Source organism: Phaeoacremonium minimum (assembly GCF_000392275.1).
Source record: "Phaeoacremonium minimum UCRPA7 unplaced genomic scaffold PA7_03_scaffold_104, whole genome shotgun sequence".
Lineage (NCBI taxonomy): Eukaryota > Fungi > Ascomycota > Sordariomycetes > Togniniales > Togniniaceae > Phaeoacremonium > Phaeoacremonium minimum.
This window is the reverse complement of record NW_006921011.1, coordinates 66,989-83,371: the sequence shown is the minus strand read 5'-3', so window position 1 is coordinate 83,371 and position 16,383 is coordinate 66,989. Positions and strand designations below refer to the sequence as shown.

At 52.3% G+C, this 16,383-nt stretch overlaps 4 protein-coding genes across 4 annotated transcripts; 2 read left to right on the top strand and 2 right to left on the bottom strand.

Moving 5' to 3' along the window:
- Positions 1-3,497: 3,497 nt before the first annotated feature.
- UCRPA7_1443 (putative chloride channel protein 3 protein) lies at positions 3,498-6,495 on the top strand (the record flags this gene model as incomplete). Its single annotated transcript, XM_007914023.1, has 7 exons — positions 3,498-3,729; positions 3,795-4,180; positions 4,247-5,386; positions 5,453-5,785; positions 5,835-6,212; positions 6,263-6,373; positions 6,433-6,495. The coding sequence occupies 7 exons, from the start codon at positions 3,498-3,500 to the stop codon at positions 6,493-6,495; spliced, it is 2,643 nt and encodes an 880-aa protein (XP_007912214.1).
- A 275-nt stretch (positions 6,496-6,770) lies between these two features.
- Positions 6,771-8,742, bottom strand: UCRPA7_1442 (putative dna photolyase protein; the record flags this gene model as incomplete). Its single annotated transcript, XM_007914022.1, has 2 exons — positions 6,771-8,520; positions 8,579-8,742. 2 exons carry the CDS (start codon positions 8,740-8,742, stop codon positions 6,771-6,773), a joined length of 1,914 nt encoding a protein of 637 aa, XP_007912213.1.
- Positions 8,743-10,112: 1,370 nt separating this feature from the next.
- UCRPA7_1441 (putative sad1 unc domain-containing protein) lies at positions 10,113-12,448 on the top strand (the record flags this gene model as incomplete). The annotated part of the gene is made up of 4 exons (XM_007914021.1): positions 10,113-10,149; positions 10,229-11,394; positions 11,791-12,327; positions 12,410-12,448. 4 exons carry the CDS (start codon positions 10,113-10,115, stop codon positions 12,446-12,448), a joined length of 1,779 nt encoding a protein of 592 aa, XP_007912212.1.
- Positions 12,449-13,409: 961 nt separating this feature from the next.
- UCRPA7_1440 (putative meiosis protein mei2 protein) lies at positions 13,410-15,986 on the bottom strand (the record flags this gene model as incomplete). The annotated part of the gene is made up of 12 exons (XM_007914020.1): positions 13,410-13,552; positions 13,608-13,722; positions 13,773-13,852; positions 13,902-13,974; positions 14,023-14,040; positions 14,093-14,123; positions 14,172-14,282; positions 14,341-14,491; positions 14,718-14,892; positions 14,945-15,202; positions 15,253-15,426; positions 15,480-15,986. The coding sequence occupies 12 exons, from the start codon at positions 15,984-15,986 to the stop codon at positions 13,410-13,412; spliced, it is 1,836 nt and encodes a 611-aa protein (XP_007912211.1).
- Between the last annotated feature and the right edge of the window lie 397 nt (positions 15,987-16,383).

Below are 16,383 nucleotides of genomic sequence, written 5' to 3'. Positions count from 1 at the left end.
CCACCTGCTTGACGGTCTTTATAATCCAGTCGTATTTAAGGGGTTCCTCGTTCGATCGGTAAAAATTAGTCCAGCTAACAATATACTTGAACCAGTCCTTCCCAGCGAACAGGACGTCTGGAGTAATCGCTACGTGACTGCCATCCCGAGAAAACGCTGGCAGCTGTTTCGAAAGGTCCTCAGGTTCATGACCGATCATCGTCGGTTGGCTTGTCAACTCCCTCTCGATAGCCTTGCCTCCACGAAAGACAAAGGGGTCATCGAAGGCCACCCTTGTTGCGCCGGATGCATCTATTGGGGGAATGCCACAGAATAGGAGGAAAGAATCGAGCAACGTAGTCTTGACGGATACTGGCGCGGAAGGAATATAAAATATCAGGGGTTCGATGTCCGAGTACATGACCACACGGTACGGATCATCCTCACTTCCCTCGTCCAGCGTTCTCGCCGGCATTTTCCCATTGCATGCCTGCTCAACTTCAATTGATGCCCATGCCTTATATGCATCCTTGGTGTCTGGTGCTCGCAAAGGCTTGTCTGTCTTTGGCTCGGGCAGATCTGCCATTGCCTCAGCCTCCGCAAAATGCTGCCATCCCTTCGCATTGTCTTCGCCGATCCGAGGCACTTCGCTTTCCCAGAAGTCTTTGAATGAGCTCATCGCCTCTTCGGTACTTGGAACGTATGTCTCGGCAAAGCGAGCAAATGTCAGCTCAAGTAGACCTTGCCATGCCGCCACTGCTAGTTCGACAAAGCCGGCGTCATATATGAAACGTGTAGTCCTCAGGAATACATATATCAACTCATTACACAACTTAGTTGCATCGTCGTCAAAATTCTGGGATGCTGTAGGTAATTGGCCCCGTAGAGAATGTAGCCTTTCTAGGTGGAACTCCTTGAGGCCATCAAACGTAAAGGTTGTCATGTTCGTCAATTCGAAATTTAAGCGGCCCTTCCATAGAGCGAAGCTCTTTTCATTTGCTTTCGTGACTTCAGCCCAGCGGTTTGCCAGAGTCTTGGTGCTCCAAACTTTTGATCCTTCACGCATGAGCCTCAGAAGTATCCTCTCCCTGTCTGCATCGTACTGTGCATGAGGCAAAGCCTCCTCGTAAAGTGAAAGCTTGACATTGGCCAGGCCTTTAGCTCCATCTCTCGACTGAGCGTCGGTATCTTCACCAAGACGCAGGTCGGTCTCTTGTGCTTGAGCAAGTTCCAGCCAAGAGTCTATGTCCTCTGGACGATCCTTGACACGCCGGGATAGCTCGATAAACTTAGCTTTGATAGGGTCCTGGCTTTCGAGGTCCTCTTCGTCCCGGGATGAGGTGACGCTGCTGTCATCTAGGTCGCTATCAGAGTCTTCAGGGGCCTTGGGCTTGCCATAGATGGATCTGTAATTCGGCTGCTCTTCATCAGACGACTCATTGGGTTGATCTTGACCGCGTTTTCGTTTCCGTGACTGCTTCAAGGGAACGAATTCCTCATCTGACTCGGCGGCTTGTTCATCGGGTGCCTTAGGGCGTTGTTTGAACCGCCGCGGCCTACTTCGCAGGACTTTTGCCAGGTAGGTTCTATCGCGGAAGGCAGAAGCCCCTTCTCTATTGCCCCCAAGACTAAACACTTCCTTTATACCATCTCGCAGGATGGTAATTCGACCAGGCGCTCCTAGAATTCTCCCCGCCCCAACCCGACGGTAGGCGGGAATCCTGTTGCGGTCATTTGAGCCGTATCTGACTATTAGAGGATCTCCACGCTTGTCAACGGTGAAGAGTTGATTCTCGCTGCTTTCGTCCTTGCGAGAGGAGTCTGCTTGTGGTAGTGGCACTGTCCTGGCTCCGTGTCTTTCCTCACTTCGAGACCTGCGACGACCATGACGATGAGACTTTGACTTGGAATGCCCACGGTCGTCGTCCCGGGTTTCGCGCCTACGTCTGTGTCTCTCCTTGGTTTCATCTATGCGTGCTCTGTCGTTTGGCTTAGATGGTACATCAGAGGCAGCAGCTTCTGATGCGTTTGGCTTTGGTTTGAAGGAGGCAAATTTGGGGACAACTGGCTGCTTGCTATCGTGGCTGGACATGATGGAATAGCCCTGCTTTACGAATTAAGCCCATCTCCCATGCCTCAAAGAGTGGAGAAGCCCGGGTCACACTGATGCACGTCCATACGGGGTTTATTGAGCCTCATGGTTAGAGTTGACTTAAGGTTGCGGTTGACTGCTCTGCACACCTACCTAAAGGTGTCACCTATCATTTACTGTTACCCCACTACCAACTACTAGGGTCACATCCGTCCCGCGGTAAACCGATAGGTACTTTGTCCCGCCCAGAGCGATACCTAGATATTGTAGGTAGGAGTCAAAGCCACAAACACTTCTTGTTGAAGTTGGCTACCGGTATTCAACGTTAACTACCTACTGCACAGCCGATGCATTACCCGTATGCAGTCCAACCGGCTGCCGTTCCAATGGTGGCGTTGAATGATGAAGCCACCCGTCCCGAGATTTGCGTCTACAACGACGAACTACAATGATACTGATTCAGAGAGGATCCAGAGAATAATCTAATAAAGCATTTTCGTGCTCACCGGTCAGCATTTGAGCGACGATGCTCTGCAGATGACTTACTGGGGGGAAATACGGTATTGGCTGGTGCACCATTCCTCCAGGGTTATAAGGGTTCTTGGGGTTCAACAGGGTTCATCTGTCGTGGTGGTGGTGTGCAGCCATCTGGGAATCAATGGCCGGCAGGGTTTCTAGCAAGCGACACTGCCGCCCAATAACACGAGCGATCGCCGCGGCGAATACTGGGCAGGACCCTTGGGCGCGCTATGATGAAATCGCGACAGGGGAGTATCATGCCACTACTGTACGACTTTGTATGCGTTCTTCTCTCTTCACAACAACAGTAACAACATGTCAACAAGAGTATAGTTGCGAACATCTCGAATATGGAAGCAAGTGGCCTGATTGACCCAAACAGCATAGTAACTATAATTCCAGCTGTCTGACGTGATCGAGGCCATCTGACAGCCTTTTCTATAGTTGGGGAGCGTGGTGGAGGTGAACAGCCTTGAACGGGATTGCATGTGGTGGTCCCTTGAGACACCCCTACCAAAGCCTCACGTGTGACTGTCTTGGGTCTCGCTGACCACGCATACCCTTCTAGCTCTGCTTTCCCCCGTCCCCCAGACCAGGTCTTTTCTTCGAGGACCTTTGCCCAGGACAGAATGGCCATATTATTCTGATTTGTCTTTGCTTGCATTTCTATTTCATTTGTTCCATTACAGTAAATCAGCCAGTTGTTCTGCAGGCTTGGCTCGCGATTGCGTCGACATCTGGCCCCACATGTTGATCGGCCTTGATTGCTGATCCTCTTGCTGGCTGGCTTGGACAACAACCGACCGACCGACCGACAGACAGACCTACCCTCCGCCAAGTCCACGACATTCCTTTTCTCTATTGTGCTGCTCTTCTTCCATGTATCAACGACCTCGTCTCTCCAGAGATGGATGAAGACAACGGGCAGAGCGGGAGATATCTCTCCTTGCCGCCATCTCCCACCACCTACCGGAGACCTCGAGATCGCAGCCGGAACCGCAACCGGAACCGCAGTCGCAGGAGCTCCCTTGACCAGGCAGACGAGCGGTCTCCCCTCCTCACAACCGCTGCCAACAAGGCACGCGTCCAAATCGATTCGCCCCGGCATCCTCATCTAACTCGAAATGCGAGCTCCACAGGTTCGTGCTGCAGATTTGAACAGTACTATATCATGCCCGAGACTGACTAAATGTGTTTGTCACAGGAAGCATCCCTTTGAGCCGACACCACAGCCGAGTCGAGTCATGGGGTCAGCGCCTGATCCAAGCTCTTTCCGACCGTCAGGAGTCTTCCATGGCCGAGTCCAAGTCCTCCATCCATCCCGACGAGCGCGTCTGGTACGACCAGTTCACATCGACCGACTGGGTCCACGACAGCATAGCAGACGCCTACCGGGTCAAGGCTCTCCGCAGCCGCAAGGACTTCTGGGGTCGGGTATATGTCCTATTCGACGGAGCACAGGGCTGGATTCTTAGTGCTGTCGTCGGAGTCATGGTGGCTGTCCTTGCATATGTCATCGACATATCAGAGCAGACCATCTTCGATTTTAAGGATGGGTACTGTGCAAAGGCATGGTACCTGAGTGAGAGGGTAAGTGGCCAATGGAACCGCTTTTATTTGGACTGCTGAATATAAATACTTACTCATCTTCAACAGAGATGCTGTCCCCTTGGGCCCTGCACAGATTGGAAAGACTGGGGCGAGGTCCTTCAGGGCAAGTCTTACGGAGAGGAATGGACCGAATATGCGGTCTATATCTGCTTCGTGGTTGGCTTCTCTACTATTGCATGCTTGCTTACCTTGCTTACCAAGACCGTCGTCCCGTCCCAATATCGACTGTCAACGTTCGACGAGAATCTCGCTGCCGAGGCGGCAACTCTCGAAGACGTGGACAATGTTCACGACGAGAGCCCAAGCATCAGTCCTCAACAGACCCCACCGGAAGCTTCCGTTGGTCCTCCCATGATCTACTACTCTGCGGCAGGCAGTGGCGTGGCTGAAGTGCGAGTGATTCTAAGCGGTTTCGTCTTCCACGGCTTCCTAGGTTTGAAAACCCTCATCATCAAGTCTCTAGGTCTGATTATGAGTGTTGCTTCGGGCTTGAGCTTGGGCAAAGAGGGCCCGTACGTGCACATCGCCACCTGTATTGGCAACATTGCCTGCCGTATTTTCTCGAAATACGACAGCAATGACGGCAAGAGACGTGAAGTGCTGTCTGCTGCGGCCGCGGCTGGTGTTGCCGTTGCTTTTGGTGCCCCTCTAGGCGGTGTGTTGTTCGGACTCGAAGAGGTGGCCTACTTCTTTCCAGCAAAGACTCTATTCCGCACTTTCTTCTGCTGTATCGTTGCGGCCCTCACGCTGAAGTTTTTAAATCCTTATGGAACCCACAAGATTGTCATGTTTCAAGTTCACTACAGTGTGGACTGGGAATATTTCGAGATTGCCACCTTCATTGCTGTGGGTATCCTAGGCGGTGCGGCAGGAGCTCTCTTCATCAAGGCATCTCGGCATTGGGCCAAGTCTTTCCGTCGTATTAGGGTGATAAAGGCCTATCCTCTCCTCGAGGTGGTCCTGGTCGCCCTAGTCACTGGACTTATCGGATACTGGAGCCGCCTGACAAAGCTACCCGTTGCGCAACTGCTGTACAACCTTGCTGCACCCTGTGATGACCGAGATAACAACTTGGATGACATGGGCCTATGTCCAAGCGGCATCGATGACATACCTCCTATCTTGTCAAGCCTCTTGATAGCTTTCCTCATCAAGGGTTTCCTCACAATTGTCACATTTGGAATCGTAAGTTATCAGACTGCCTGATCCTGTTGCCCACGCCATGAACGGCGGTACTAATAAGATGGACAGAAAGTCCCGGCCGGCATCTACGTCCCGTCTATGGTTGTTGGCGGTCTGATGGGACGATTGATTGGACACGCAGTACAATGGACTGTCTTCAAATGGCCCTCATGGGGTGTCTGGGGAAGTTGTGCTGTCGTTGGAGACGCAACATGCATCCAGCCCGGTGTCTATGCTCTGATTGCAGCCGGATCGACCATGTGCGGAGTTACTCGACTTTCGGTCACGCTCGTGGTTATTCTATTCGAACTCACGGGCAGCCTCGACTACGTCTTGCCCTTTTCCCTTGCAATTCTTGTTGCCAAGTGGACCTCAGACGCCATAGAGCCACTAAGCATCTACGTAAGAACACTTCTATCGCCACTCATCGTGACTTGGCTGACTCTCTTAGGACCTCCTGACGGAGATGAACTCCTATCCTTTCCTCAACAACAAGCACAGACCAGTGTTCACGTCTGAACTTGCTGACATTGTCCCGCGTGTTCGGCGAGAGCGCGTCATTGATATCACAAACTCACCCGTGGTGTCAGCTTCAAGCCTCAGGAGTAAGCTGGAACTTCTGCACAAGGCAGGCGAGCTCGATGGCGGGCTGCCAGTCGTCCGCGATGGCGTCCTCGTTGGCTTGATCCCTGCACCAGATCTGGAGTTTGCACTTGACAACCTCCCTGATGAAGGTTCTCAGATGTGTCTGATGGCTAAGGTCCCTACCATCGATGATTCAGACGATGGCGAGCCTGATCCGACAGACTTCACACCATATATTGATCCTGTAAGAACATCCTTTGACACGGATTTCCGGAGCCCTCTAACAATCAACAGGCACCTGTAGCTTTGGATATTAAATCGCCCATGGACCTTGTATACGAATGTTTCGTCAAGTTGGGTCTTCGTTACATTTGTGTTCTGAAGAACGGCCGATATGCCGGCATGGTAAGCATCTTCCCAACACTTTTCCATCAAAACACATGAATCTAACATGTTGGCCGTAGACGCATAAGAAGACTTTCGTTAAGTATATGCGCGAGCTTGAGCACAGAGAGGGGCACATCTGAGCGAGGCGCCTGCAGACTTTTATTTGTATGAAATTGTGTACAGATCTTGAGTGGTAATTTTGGTTCGGAAGCGCATGAGATGGGAGCGGTCTAATTACGGAAGGCATAGATTGCATTTGCACTCGTCGTTTGCATAGGGCTGTCTTGGAGTCATTGCATAGTAAGGAGTATCTCACTGCATTTTACTCGGTTAGGGGTCATCAAAGCACGTGGACATGCATTAAATTCTATTTTTCACACCACTATGCAACGGTCTCGCGAGATGTGATGCCACCTTACGCCTTTCGCTTCTTGACATGCCTGTCAAGCGTCTGCTGCTTGGCTCCTCGTTTCGAGCGTTCTTTACCACCATTCTGGGTCGCATTGCCTGCCTCCCTCTCTCCATCTGTACTGACATGATCATCGTCATTGTTAGCAGCTGTCCCCGTATCGCTGCCAATGTCACCCTGCATCTCAGTGTTGCCACTGTCATCCGCAAACAGCTCCTTGAAGCTCCCGTCAAGCGCCCTAGCATCATTCCCATGCAGGCCGACCTCGTACGCCTTCTTTAGGCTGGCGATGCAGATGTTTCTACGCTCGTTGAAGTCAAACATCGGCTTCGGGTACGTGCCGGCCTCGCGCTCCCCCAGCGGATCGCCCGCCACGACGCGCACGCCGGCCTTCTTCTGGTCCGCGATGGGCGCCTTCCACGGCTCGTAGATGTACTTGGCCGGCAGGTCCTTGAGCTCGGGGACCCAGCGGCGCACAAAGGCGCCCTGCTCGTCCCACCTGCGCGGGAAGGCCACGGGGCTGTAGCAGCGGTAGAACTGCGAGAAGAAGGCCGTGCAGCTCAGCCACTGCCAGTTGCCCGCGTTGCACGCCGGCTCGTGGTCGATCAGCAGCTCCTCAAAGACCTCGCACCCGCGCTCCCAGTGCACGTAGCATCCGCCGCGCGTGAGGAAGCAGGCCACGGCGTGGCGGCCCAGATGGTGGATCCAGCCCTCCTCGCGCAGCTGCCGCATCAGCGCGTCGATCCAGGGGAAGCCGGTCACGCCCGCCCGCCAGCGCCGGAACCACACGTCTGCCTGCGGGCTGTCTACCTCGTAGGAGCCCGTTATGCGGCCCGTTGACCTGTTGAGGGTCGAGGGCAGGTGCCAGGGGACGAAGCGGACGTAGGCGTTGTTGGCTGTCTGCCCAAAAGGGTATCCGATGGCGGCCTGCGCGGCGAAATACATGTCACGGAAGAGCAGCTGTCCGGTCATAGACTCCGGTGGTGTCGAGGCGTCCTTCTTGCCCTTCTTCTTGTACTTTTCGATTGCCTCCACCGTCTGCCAGTAGACGAGGCGGACTGAGAGAGCGCCAAAGTGGTGATAAGGGGAGAGCAATGTCGTTGACTGCGGCTCAAACGCCGCCGGGCTGGTCTTGGGTTTGCGGAATGTTGAAATGTACTCGAGATCGCTCATAATCTCGTCAAGCTTCTGCAATGCTATTGTCTCACCGCCGCGGTGGGGAGTCGTGGCCTTTGGAAAGCCTAGCTCTTCCATCGTCACGACGGCGAAGTCGCCTTTCGGACCAGCCAGCTTGGCATAGCCATTGTCGTTCCCCGCGCGCCACTCCTCATTGAAGTCAGGCTTCTTGTCTGGCTCTTGCTTCTTGAAATTCAGAGGCGTCTCTCCAGGATCAGGGAGGCTTTTGGGCGCCGGAATCGGCTTTGGGATCTCTCCAATCTTCTCGCCGGCAGCTTGCAGCTGCGTGATGGACATTGTGGGCTTACCGCCATGCTTCGCTACAAGTTCATCGCTGTCCCAAAGCGTCCGGCCTGCCTTCATGATCACCTCCACCCCAGCCTTCTTCGCAATGGCCATGATGGCAGCATCCCGCTCCTTTGCGTACGCATCCGTGTCCTTCTCGAACACAAGATGAGTCACTCTCCACGCTTTGAGCAGCTTGGGGAACAATGTCTGCGGCGCCTCGCGCACGACAAACAACTGAGACTTGCTGTTCAGCTTGGTGATTGACCCCGAGAGGTCATTTTGGCAGTCAAGTCTGCATGCCAGGTTAGCACAATTTCTACGACCATGGTATAGGGCGACCGCACAAGAACTGCCATCTATTTGGCGCGCCTCTGGCACTGAAGACATAATGCGGATCCCAAGTGAAGATGGGCCAGAGGACATCTGGTTTTAAGTCCAGGGCCGCCTTCAAAGCTGGAGAGTCATGCAGCCGCAAGTCCGTCCGGAACCAGTAGATGACCCGTGCTTTGCCCATGGTAACAATTGCTGGCCTGCGGTGAGGATTTAGTTATCATACTGAAGAAACGGGCTGCATGGTTGAAGAGGATAAGTGATGCACGAAGATGGCTGGAAAAGGGGCTGTTGAAATCCATGATGTCAACACATCAGCCACGATTAAGGGGCCATGCCGTGCCAGATTACATGACAGTGCCGAAAGCATCGAGCCCAAGAACCCCAGATCTTAGCTCTTCTTAGTACGAGCTTGTACGGTGTCAGTGGATACGCTAGAGTCTTGTCTCCCGCGGTCTCGAGGTACTGATATCCATATGCAGGCACTGCACTGAACACCTTTGTTATGATTTGTTGATAGCTCTGCCCAGATATCTCAGGGTTGCCGTTCGAAATCAATTCTCTGAACGAACGGTTTCCTTGATATCATTGCGCCGTAATGAGATATCAATTATGAGATTCCACCAACAGAGATTTCTAATCTTTGAGTCATGTCCATATTGTAACAATTGCGCTTCCGTCAGCCCCTGGAAGCGCACAACTATGCACAGCCGTCAATTGTGTGCTTCTTTATACAGGAATGATACACATCGTAGGGCATGCATGGCAAATGATGATGGCCGAGATCAGGAAGACTGTACATAAAGTGAAGAAGCCAATTTAGAGGTGAAGTTGAGCCATAGGAATTACTATGAGCAATGGAACTCTACCCACAATTGTACCTCCTATCCCTCTCCCCACCTTAGCACCCTAATATCTATTCACAATTGCAGAAGACACTCTCGTTTGTAGTGTTTGTAGGCTTTGAAACGCAGCGTGGGGTTCTTCAAGATGGCGGCGCTCAGAACAATTGCTGTAAGGCTGCACTAAAAATAGGGGGCCCATGCTGTCTTGGTGGGGGCACTACCGTGGGCCAACCCCCCAGTATCTTGCAAGGTTAAATTTCTGGCGCCGGCTTTGTTATCAGGGCAGTCGGTGTGGTAGCATGGCAGCCCCCAGCGGTGGCAATCTCGAATCCAACAATTCCGTCAATGTGTGAGGACAGACCAACCTGGCCACTTTGAATGCAGCAAAACCCGGTATCTCGACCACCCGCGCTCACCTCCCGGAGAAAGATTCTTCTATATCAAGACACGACGATACAAGAGGCACAGCACTGCACAACTCGCTCTCGATTATGGCCCGTCGACACAGACCACACCACCGCTGAACCTACACAATGTGGCTTCCACCCGGGAGCTCTAGGATCTGGCTTACACTTGCAGCTCTCAGTCTCTCGGGACTGGCTGTAGGCCGAGATGGCTCAGACACGTCCATAGACGGGCGAGCGCCCTACACTCCGGAGACGTGCGAGTCGAGGACGATCAACTACATCACACATACCCTACCGCAGCAATGTCTGCGCACAGCCTGGTCGTCGGCGAACTCGACTGTACATACCGAAGCGACAGCCACCCCGACGGCCACGGCCGGTAATGAAGCAGAACCCACGGTGCTGAATGGGACGCAAGGCGAGCGGCCCGGCGACAATGTGACTGAGGAGAACAAAGGTGCAGAGCCCCAAAAGGATGCTAAGGAGGAAGATACGGACTCTGGCGATCTAGCCACGAGTTCTTTCATGTCGTTCGAGGAATGGAAGGAAATGCAGTTGCGCAAAGCAGGCCAGGACCCTGCGGAATTGAAGGCTCGGAAACAGCAAGAGGGGAGGGGAGACGGGTATATCAACTCGGGCCATGGCGACCTCGACAGCTTAGGAGATGATGCAGAGATTGCGCTAGATTTCGATGTGCTCTCAGACAAGATCTCGGAAATATCAGCGTCAACGAGGCCCAGTCCTTCGTCGGTCATAAGAAAGGACATCGCCGAGGAGCCTATATTATATGACGACGGCATGGCGCAGTACCCGCGCCCCAAGGACGCAGGCAAGACTTGCAAGGAGAGATTCTCATTCTCCTCGTTCGACGGAGGCGCCACAGTTCTCAAGACGAGCCCTGGAGCTAAGAACTCCAAGGCTATCCTGCTCGAGAACAAGGACTCGTACATGCTGTTCACTTGCTCACAGCAGAACAAGTTTGTCATTGTCGAGTTGAGCGAGGACATCCTTGTTGACACAGTCGTGCTAGCAAACTTCGAGTTTTTCTCGAGCATGGTACGGCTATTTCGTGTTAGCGTTAGTGACCGCTACCCTGTCAAGATCGACAAGTGGAAGGATATTGGTACCTTTGAAGCGAGGAATTCGAGGGATCTCCAACCTTTTCTGGTGGAGAATCCCAAGATCTGGGCAAAGTACATTCGCATTGAATTCCTCACACACTACGGAAACGAGTATTACTGCCCGATTTCTCTCCTCAGGGTCCACGGCACCAGAATGCTAGATTCTTGGAAAGATGCTGAAGGCTCAAGAGAGGAGGATGAAGCGGAGGAGACAATCTCCGGGCCTGAGCTAGTACCGGAGCAGGAGCCGTTGTCAAATAACAAGACAGCAGAGCCTAAAGTAGCCCCTCCAGCTACCACGGACATGAACAGCAATGCCTCGGAAGCCATTCTAGAAATGGGCTTATCACCTTGGTATCCCACCTTCTATCCCGGCCCGCTATTCGAGACTTGCGCTACAGGAACGCCGACAACTACAGAAACTGTCCGTGTATCTCCTCCAGTTGAGGAAATGACCAACATGGTTGATTTGGAGGAACAAGCACCAAACACGAACCCATCGTCAGCAACCGGCAGTACCGTTGAAGGAGTGCGGAACACGTCCATCTTGTCTGCGGCCAACGCTAGTGCTTTGTCTGGCAGTGCTTCGCCGTCTCCTATGGTCAATGGTTCCGCTCCAGCAGCATCCATGACTGCGATACCAGAGGACCGCATCGTGGCAAATATCACCCAAGTCGCAGAGGACCGGTCGTCTGAGACGCCTACGGGTTCTTCTCCATCTTCTTCACCGATTAGTAAACCACCTACCTCCTCAAAGATACCCGTTCCGCCATCAAGCAAGTCATCCAGCGTAACACACACAACCCCCAGAAATAAAACCAGCACAGCATCGGCATCCAATTCGTCTCCAACGGTTCAGGAAAGCTTCTTTAAGACGGTCAGCAAACGCCTGCAGCTGCTCGAGTCGAACACCACGCTCTCGCTCCAGTACATCGAGGACCAGTCCAAGTTCCTGCAGGAGGCGCTACAAAAGATGGAGCGCAAGCAGATCTCTCGCGTCGACTCGTTCCTCGACAACCTCAACAAGACGGTCCTGAGCGAGCTCCACAATGTGAGGCAGCAGTACGACCAGATCTGGCAGTCGACCGTCATCGCGCTCGAGACGCAGCGGGAGCAGTCCCAGCGAGAGGTCGTCGCACTGACCTCCCGCCTCAACCTCCTGGCCGACGAGGTCGTCTTCCAGAAGCGCATGGCCATCCTGCAGTCCGTGCTGCTCCTGGCCTGCCTCTTGCTGGTCATCTTCTCCAGAGGCCTGGTCGGCAACACCATCGACCTCGCCTTTCCACAGATGCTGGGAAACACCAACCTCATGACACCCACGCCGCCCTCTGCGCCCGTCGAGGGATTCTCTAGCCCGGAATCTCCCACCCCACTGCGCAATAGAGTCGCCCACAGTGTACAGGGAGACCATCGTCTTCATCCGCTAACGCGAAGCGACTCATACTCGGAGAAAGTACTTCCCCTGACTCCAACTTCAGACTATGGACATGATGGAACTCCGCCTGCAATCCATATAGATGAACCGGGCGAGTTCTTCAGCGACATGCAAAGTTACACCCCATCACAGGAGTTAAGGCTTGCCAGCCCACCTCTCGAGGACCTTGAGGGCAGCGTCAGCCCTCCCCCAGCAGTTAACAGGGACGCATTGGATCATGGTATAGAGGACGCAAGTAAACCGCCATTGACGCGATCATCATTGTCACAAATAAGCAACCCTCGAAAGCCATTGCCAGCACTGCCAGAAGACCCAAGTTGAAAGCATTTATCGTACTTTTACACATAGTCACTCAAGAAGTATATATACCATCGTAGGGAAACGAGAATCATTCAGCCGGCCCAATTTTCGATCGTCAAATGAAAGCTGCAGGACGACTATGAAAGCCGCGTCTATGTCACCAGGTACATCATAGATCAATACGGCAGCGAGCAGTATAAAGAAAGCCCAGCCCATTATCGCGGCTCCGGTCATCTGCCTAGGAAAAACTACTCTAATTTTGTTACACGATAGCAAGACATAGCCATGTTCTGTCTTCTATTCGTACCAACCCAAGCCCAGAGCGGTGCATGGCAAGCCTAAAAAGCAGGTGGCCCCCTTTCCTAGACTGCCATGGCCACTAACGGCCATCAATTGGCACTTAGTCCAATGATCCTCCACACTTAGCAAACTCAAGCTGTCAGTCCCAAGAACGAAGTCCGTCAGATCGCGTTTGTATAGTACTATTAGAGGCTGGGATCTTGAAACCTATTATGCGTGACGATTGGAGAAAGCCATGTGGATGTGTTGGCAAGGGTAGAGGATATATATGGCATGGAGTTGGGAGGAAGCTTCCGTAGATAGCAAATCAGGCAAATTAATAATGTCGCATGACTAAAGTCATTTGTGCAATTGTTCCCTGCATGATCACAAGTTGCTAGTGTCGCATCGTAGGCTCTCGGTGTTTAGAGGACACTCCGAAGATCGCTAATAGATCAAATGATCTACTGGACTGGGTAGAAGTTCTGAATGGCTGTCTCGTAGTCGTACTCTTCAAGGGCCGCAAGCCGCGTGCCTCGATCAAACTGAGACCGACGTCGACGTTGCTCGTCGCGGAAGTGCTGGCCAGCGTTCGGAGTGAAAAGTCCTATTTTCATGACCTTAGTGTCGGGTTTTCCAAAGATCTTGAGTCTTATACATACCAACATGCTCTGCATTCTCGCAGCTACGCTTCATTTTTGACTGATTGTCCGGCTCGGGAAAAGGTTCCTCTTGACCAGCGAGCTCTGGCAAGGGACCGTTCGAGGTGTAATAGAGCTATCATAATGATAAGAGAAGTATCATAACAAAGCGAATGACAGACTTACCTTGGGTCGGTAGTGGGGAGTCTCCAGCATGACTGAACTGTTGCGGAACTTCTGCACGAGACAGTCTTTGCCCTGGATAGCTGCAAGTGAATTAGAGACGACTTTGCACATAAGAGGCACATCACATACTAGCGTAGGAAATCTCCGCAACTTTGTCACTCTTGAAGCAGTTCCATCTCTGATTTCCTCGAGCATTCACAAACTATAGTTTATTTAGTAGTTGGATCAGTGGAAGAGACGGATAACTAACGTCAATGATGTCCAGAGGCTATGTCACTGTTAGTGAAAAGCAGCAGGTCGCGGAAAGGATTATCACTCACATCAACAAAATTGATGAAAGCATATCCAACACTGTTGCCTATTAGAAGCGATACTACTGCATTGGCCCGCTGCACTTACTTGCAGTCGTTGGCGAAGTCAATGCGCAAGTACATGAAGTCATATTTGCCCCAACTTGACTCGTCAACAATCCTCTTGAGCATGCCCTGATCGACCTTGTTCGGGATGTTCCTCAACATAATCTAAAATAGTCAGCACTCTGTATAAGACACCCGCTATGTTAACATACAGTGGTCCGAACATCGATTCCTTCTCGAATGCGATTGACGTCGACGTGATTGTGATGGCCGGTTTGATTGTAATAGGTGTTTGGTCCTCGATTGACACGTGCGGCGTTCTGGCGACGAGCGTCTGGACGATAGCTGTGCCCGGATCTAGGGCTATGATACTCGCGATGAACTGATCCGAATTGAGGCGCAGTGGCCAGTTGCGGATAGAGCTGGCCAGAAAGAGACACGCTTGTTGTCGACGACGTAGCGCTGTGAGTGCGGGGAGGCGTGTGTTGACTGATGAAAAGCGGAACAGCTGTGTACTGTCCGCCGTAAACCATGGGTATCAAGGCTGTTGGGTGTTGAATGTGCATGTTGAGAGGCGGCGTTTGCTGACCAGCATTGATTAGGGCAGTGGTTGGCTGGTGCTGTGAGAAGGAGATGTTTCGAAATCCCATCGTGAGATCAGTCATTGGACCACCAGGGGGTGACAAGGCTCCACCGTTGATATCGGAAGACGCGACTGTCGTGACCTCGTCTGGCTTGTACATTGAGACAACAAGGTATGCTCCCTGTATGATGATTATTAGTACATCAGAGATAGGAGAATGGCAGCAAAATTACCTCAACAGTTACCCCTTTAAACTTGATGCCAACATTAAGGGCCAAGGTTGCATCACAAAACTCGACAATGGCTTGGCAAGTTTTGCCCTCAGAGCCATTCTGCTTCTGGAAAGCAAACAACTGTCCCTCCGCCTGTAGGAGCTGGTACACGAAAGACTCGAGATTTTCAGAGTCGATGTTATTGCCCGGCTCAGCAACGGCAACGGCAACGAGCTGGCCCTCGTGTGAAGTAGCAAATCTTGAACCGGGTAAGACCGCCTATCGTTCAAAGTCAGTTTGAAATTACGAAAGAAGTGTTGTCTGCAAACCTGGTTGAAGTTGTTTGGCGATATGTATTGGACTTCCCAGTCCTTGCGGCCGATCTGAATGTTCCCATGCACCATGCATGCATCGCGAATATCTGAGAATCGGACGTAGGCTTTATTTGCCTTGCCATGTACTTGCTTCGTGCCCTGAAAGTGAGAGCCGAGCTGCTCAAATGCCTAAAACTTGCATTAGCCCAGCCACTCTGCTGTTTGAATATCCTGAAACTCACCGAGAGATAGGACTCTGCTTCGGCAGTTGTGACACCGTTGGACGGAGATGAGATGACCAAGCAACGTGAGATGTGCAGGTCAGTGCTCAAATCCGACAAGATGGAACCCACAGACTTGTCGCTGTTAACGGGGAGAGCTTCTTGAGGCTTAGGGGTTACTTCTCCTGAGCCGCGAACAACAAGTGCAGCCGACAAGGGTCGGAAAGCAGAAGCAGTGGCAGACAGCTTTTGCTCCGATTTCTTGGACGGGGTGGCCGTAGTGAAAGGATCCTTGTCTTGCTGAACGGTGACAGGGTTGTAGGAGTCAACTGTGAACTTCACCGGAAAGGGCCTAGAGGCACTCAGATTGAGAGCATTGAGTAGCTTAGATGACTTGATCGATCCTTCATCCGGAGAGAAAGCTGTCAGTCGAGTGTCAGGAGTGCCTTCGTGCTTGCATGAGTCGGCCCCGCCACTGGAAGAGCGAGGCGAGGACAGGTGGAAGGCAGCTTCCTTGGTCTGCGCCATCGTGTGTTGTTTTGACAGTTTACTTGATGCCAAAATGGATTATGTGTTGAGAACGACTGTGGCTATGACAAGGGGAAGAAAGAGGGAATCTTCGTCGACAGGTCCTGACCAAAATACGGAGACAAAAATGGTATCAAACGGGAGAGGTCAAGAGAGTGGAAGGGGGAGAAGGTGAGAGCGGGCGAGCGTGAGTGTAAGGGAGAAGGAGGTTGAAACAGAGGACGGCCCAAATATGATAATGATAGAAGAAAATGGGAAGCCTTGCTGCTCTTCGGTAGTCTACTCAAAATTTTTGTCCGCTCTGTTCTAGGAAGGAAGAAGGGAATGGGATAAGGGTAATTGATGACTTTGTGAGGGAAGCTGCGACTTCTGTGAAGGCTTGTCTGTTGCTTAGTTC